Source organism: Debaryomyces fabryi (genome assembly GCF_001447935.2).
Source record: "Debaryomyces fabryi strain CBS 789 chromosome Unknown contig00303, whole genome shotgun sequence".
Taxonomy (NCBI): domain Eukaryota; kingdom Fungi; phylum Ascomycota; class Pichiomycetes; order Serinales; family Debaryomycetaceae; genus Debaryomyces; species Debaryomyces fabryi.
This window is the reverse complement of record NW_015385729.1, coordinates 1-4,709: the sequence shown is the minus strand read 5'-3', so window position 1 is coordinate 4,709 and position 4,709 is coordinate 1. Positions and strand designations below refer to the sequence as shown.

General features: G+C 35.5%; 3 protein-coding genes across 3 annotated transcripts; 2 read left to right on the top strand and 1 right to left on the bottom strand.

Moving 5' to 3' along the window:
* Nucleotides 1-17: 17 nt before the first annotated feature.
* On the bottom strand, nt 18-1,913 carry AC631_05854 (uncharacterized protein; the record flags this gene model as incomplete). The annotated part of the gene is made up of 1 exon (XM_015614683.1): nt 18-1,913. A coding segment is annotated over one exon (1,896 nt), but the record flags the coding sequence as incomplete, so codon positions are not given.
* A 211-nt stretch (nt 1,914-2,124) lies between these two features.
* Nucleotides 2,125-3,936, top strand: AC631_05853 (NAPDH-dependent diflavin reductase; the record flags this gene model as incomplete). The annotated part of the gene is made up of 1 exon (XM_015614682.1): nt 2,125-3,936. One exon carries the CDS (start codon nt 2,125-2,127, stop codon nt 3,934-3,936), a length of 1,812 nt encoding a protein of 603 aa, XP_015464490.1.
* A 152-nt stretch (nt 3,937-4,088) lies between these two features.
* On the top strand, nt 4,089-4,642 carry AC631_05852 (uncharacterized protein; the record flags this gene model as incomplete). Its single annotated transcript, XM_015614681.1, has 1 exon — nt 4,089-4,642. A coding segment is annotated over one exon (554 nt), but the record flags the coding sequence as incomplete, so codon positions are not given.
* Nucleotides 4,643-4,709: the final 67 nt, after the last annotated feature.

The window sequence follows — 4,709 nt, the reverse complement described above, 5'->3', positions numbered from 1 at the left end:
AAGCTCGTTTTCTCGACCTCCCATGACATTTTCAATTGCTGGAGCTGATGTCTGGTGTATCTACCTGCTACTTCTTCGTTCTCTGCGGGAGTTTGCGTCTTCTTAATCTTTTTCGTTAAATTAGGAGCTACTTTGCATTCAAAGCTAACAATGTTTAAACCGTAGCTTAGCTTCAAGTCATATTGAATACTCAATAATTGATTTTGATCCGATCTTTTCTCTTCTGAAACCTCGCCCGCGCTAGAAACCTCGTCATCGTTTACAAATAACTTACATTGGAATTCGTCATCGGAAGTCAGATTAGCATATCCTTGGCCATTCACTAAGTCTGGTTTCTTAATTTGGTGTAATAAGTTGTGCAAGGAAATCTTCAACGTTATAAGGGATGATGAATCTGGAGGTAAATTAACTGAGAATGATTGTGAAGAGTAACCATTCGTAGGAAATTTATATTCGAACAATGTAGAAGTTGGTGCAACTGAGTGAGTGGGGAATAATAGATGTTTGAGTAGTTGACCCCTAGTCAATTGATTTGCTGGATTCTGGTAGTTGCTTTGCTGCTGAATTTGTTGGGTAATATGAGAAACATTTGACATTGAAGATGAAAGAGCTATATCTTGTATGAATGCATCTTCAGTTGGGGCTAAGGAAGAAGTTTTACCCATAACATTAGATTCAGTAACCATTGTCGATAAGTCCTCTACTTCGTCTTCTTTAGGTTTAGATGCTTGATCTACTGAATTTTCCCCTAATATTTCTGAATTGATTCCACCGCCATTGTTTGCTTCTTCATCAACATCCATTTTCGTTTCGGAAGGCTGTTCCTGTGCATTGTCTTCTATCTCATCTTTTACAGCAACATCTTCTAATACCTTCTTTTTACGTCCTCTCTTTTTTGGTGCCTCAACTGGAGCTTCTTCAGATTCTGAAGGTTTTAATTTTAAATTGATCTTAACCTTAGGTGCACTTTCTTTCTTTGATGGATTCTTTAATTTTAACTTTAATTTGCTCGAGCCCTTCTTCTGTTGATTTTCTATTCTTGATTTTAATTCATCGAATTTTTCATCAAAAAATTCATTAAGCTTAATTGAGTCTTGGTGAATCAAAGAGCTGGGATCATTATATAATTGAGCGTTTGTAAAAATCATAACAGTAGCATCATGGAAGACTTCTAAGTTTTCCAAAAGTGACATCTTTGGCAGAAAAAGTTTTTTCTTGTCTATATTAGATACAACCTTATTAAATGAAGTTGGATGTTCCACAATCTTAAAATAGTCTGGATATTCCTTTTTATCTATATCTTCAATAAATGGTCCACTTATAACACCCAATTCAGGAAACTCGTGTTCAATAGTTTCATTAAGTATCGACTTGCATACCTCAGGTAACGATTCAACCGTAATCTCCTCTCCCGTTGTATCTTCATCCTCCGTTTTTGTTGGTTTTTTGATCTTCAATTTAGGTCCTTTGGTTAGCTTCGATGTTCCCACCACGCCACCATGCCCGCTAAATTGATCAGCTTGTTCTTTAACAAATTCGTATATTTTAAGAGAATCTGTCGCAATCCACGATTCTGGATCATTGTATGCGGTAGCGTTTTCATTCAATAACTTGAAATCTCCTACAAAATCGCTGGTATCTTGTAACGAATATTTTCCATTATTGAGTTTCTTCTGAATCTCACCTACCGTGATAGGATTGGTTATAATATTGTAATAATCTGGGTACAACTTCTTAGATGGCAATTTGACAAATGGTGTAACAAGATGTCTTTCGTCACTTTCATCACGTAAATCATTAACCAAACTCATTGTTGAAGAATAAAATTGTTTAAATTCTTCCTCGGAAGGAGCAGATTTCTGCTTCTTTGAGTTCGGTGTGCTATGTGCTGATGACTTTCTCTTAGGAGGCATGGTTAATCTGTGATTACGAACTTGAAATGGATTAATGGCTACTGTTTACTATAAAGCTCGTACGAAAGGGTTGTTTTTCGAAATATGCGAAACCTGCAAATAGCCGAAAAATGTCTTTACATGTTAAGATTACGTGAATCAGATGACAGTTAGCTATAGTGAAAGATTTAACTACAGATTTAATTAAGCAGATAGCTAGATATAGAAGGAAATGACAAGTATATCTGAACGTTCTGGTGTCACTGTTCTCTATGGTTCAGAAACGGGAAATGCTCAAGATTACGCTCAGTTTTTGGCAAAGAGACTCAAGTATTTCGGGTTGAAGCCTACAATTATGTCATTGGATCATTACCCATTGAAAAATTTGGTAACGGATACAAAGTTCTTGATAATAATCTGTTCTACAACAGGACAAGGGGAATTACCTAGAAATTCAAAAAAATTTATGAAATTCTTACTAAAGAAGAAGCTTCCAAGCGATTTGCTTAATCACATAGAGTTAACTACATTTGGTATAGGAGATTCATCATATCCTAAATTCAATTATGCAATAAAGAAAATACATGCTCGTTTGTTGCAGTTAGGATGCTCTGAATTGTGTACTAGGTGTGAAGCAGATGAACAAACTCCAGAAGGTGTTGATGGGTACTATAGTGAATGGGAGACGAATCTACTTGAGGCATTGAAAAAGAAAATTCAAGGTATACCTCTCACATACGATGAAACGGTATTACTTCCCGCAGATAATCCCGTCGAGGTTTTATATAACGAGCAAGATATTGTTACTTCAGATCCCTCCACAGAAGTGTCATTAACAAGAATAGGAGATGGATCAACAGATTTGATATTGGGATCTGTTAAGGACAATAAAAGAATAACAAAAGAAGGACATTTTCAAGATGTTAGACATTTAATAATTGAAAGCGAAAATTTGCTGTATATTCCTGGCGATACAGTTGCATTATATCCATCAAATGATGAAGCAAGTGTCGATGCATTGATTCAACTGCAACCCCATTGGATTCCGATTGCCGATAAGCCCTTAGTAATACATGGGGAAGTTCCTTTCATTGAAGGTGGATTAATAGATAAACTGAAACTCACGCTTAGATCCCTTTTAACTCATCATTTAGATATTATATCAATTCCCCGTAGATCCTTTTTCATGACATTGGCCCATTTCAGTGACGCTTCCACTGAGGATGGAGAACGTGAACAAGAAAAATTAAGAGAGTTCAGTAGGATTGAGGAGAGTGAAGAATTATACAACTATGCAAACCGTCCTAGAAGGCTGATTCTTGAGACCATATTAGAATTTCAGCAAAATTTAAGAATTCCTGTTGATTATATTTTAGATTTATTTCCAATAATAAAACCAAGATTATTCCTGATTGCATCCAGACCAAGTCCAAATCTGGTCGAATTGATTGTCGCCGTCGTTGTATATAAAACAATTCTCAGAAGAGTTAGAAGAGGTTTGTGTACGAAATGGTTGAAACTGTTGCAAAATAATGATAAAATTGTGTTCTCGATCCATAAATCAAATTTAAAATTCGAACTCCCTAATTATAAATATCCACCAATTCTTATGGTGTCGCCTGGTACCGGAGTGGCTCCAATGAAGTCGCTTATAGAACACATAACCCTGACGGGAATACAGCAGGATTTGTATTTATTTTATGGTTGTCGTAGTAAAGAAAATGATTACTTGTTCGGTGATCTCTGGGATTCTTTAAAGTCTCAAAATAAGCTATCCATTTACCCTTGTTTTTCTAGAGATCTGGATTCAAAAGTCAAGTATGTACAGCATAAGATTTATGAACAACACGAATTAGTAGGCGATTTGATACTAAATCAAAATGCAATCTTGTTCATATGTGGGTCTAGTGGTGCGATGCCTAGAGAAGTGAGAATCACCCTAGTCGAAATTTTAGTTAAATTTGGAAAAATGAAGAATATTGAAGCTGATGACTATTTAATGAATATGGAAAATACGGGAAGGTATTTACAAGAAACTTGGTAATAGTGTTAAAGATTTATATATAGATTTAGACTTATAGAACATATAAACAAAATTCATAAACGAACCTGATTAGTGTGCAGTATAATAATATAGACCGATCATAAATTTTCAACCACTGTATATGTCCTGAAAAATTACGTCCAACAACAACGATGTTGAAACTTGCACCTACTATCCGTATACTGACAGGCTTGTCTAGTCGGACAGTGCCCAAGTTCAAAAATGTACTTGGTATAAGATGGGATTCAAATTGCTCGTCAAGACAATACCCTGAGGAAATTACACTTGATGGTAGAACCTATAAAACCGACGACTGGACTAACATTCCTCCGTTTATATTAGAATTAACAAAAAGACAATTACATCAAGATGAAAATCACCCTATTGGTATTTTACGTGATTTGATAGAGCGAAATTTTAAAGGTATGGGATATACTTTTTACAATGATTTCAAGCCTACGGTAACTACATTTCAGAACTTTGATGTGTTAGGGTTCCCACAAGATCATCCAGGTAGATCTAAGTCGGATACGTATTATCTTAACAAAGAGAATTTATTAAGAACACATACTTCAGCTCATGAAAATGAATGTTTCAAAACGTGCCAGACCCCAGGTTATTTCATTACTGCAGACGTATACAGAAAGGATGAGATAGATAGAACTCATTACCCAGCGTTTCATCAAATGGAAGGTGCTAGATTATGGTCGCAAGATACTAAAGACTTGGAAGAACAAATTTTGGCTGATATTGCATCTATTCCCGAAACTGAT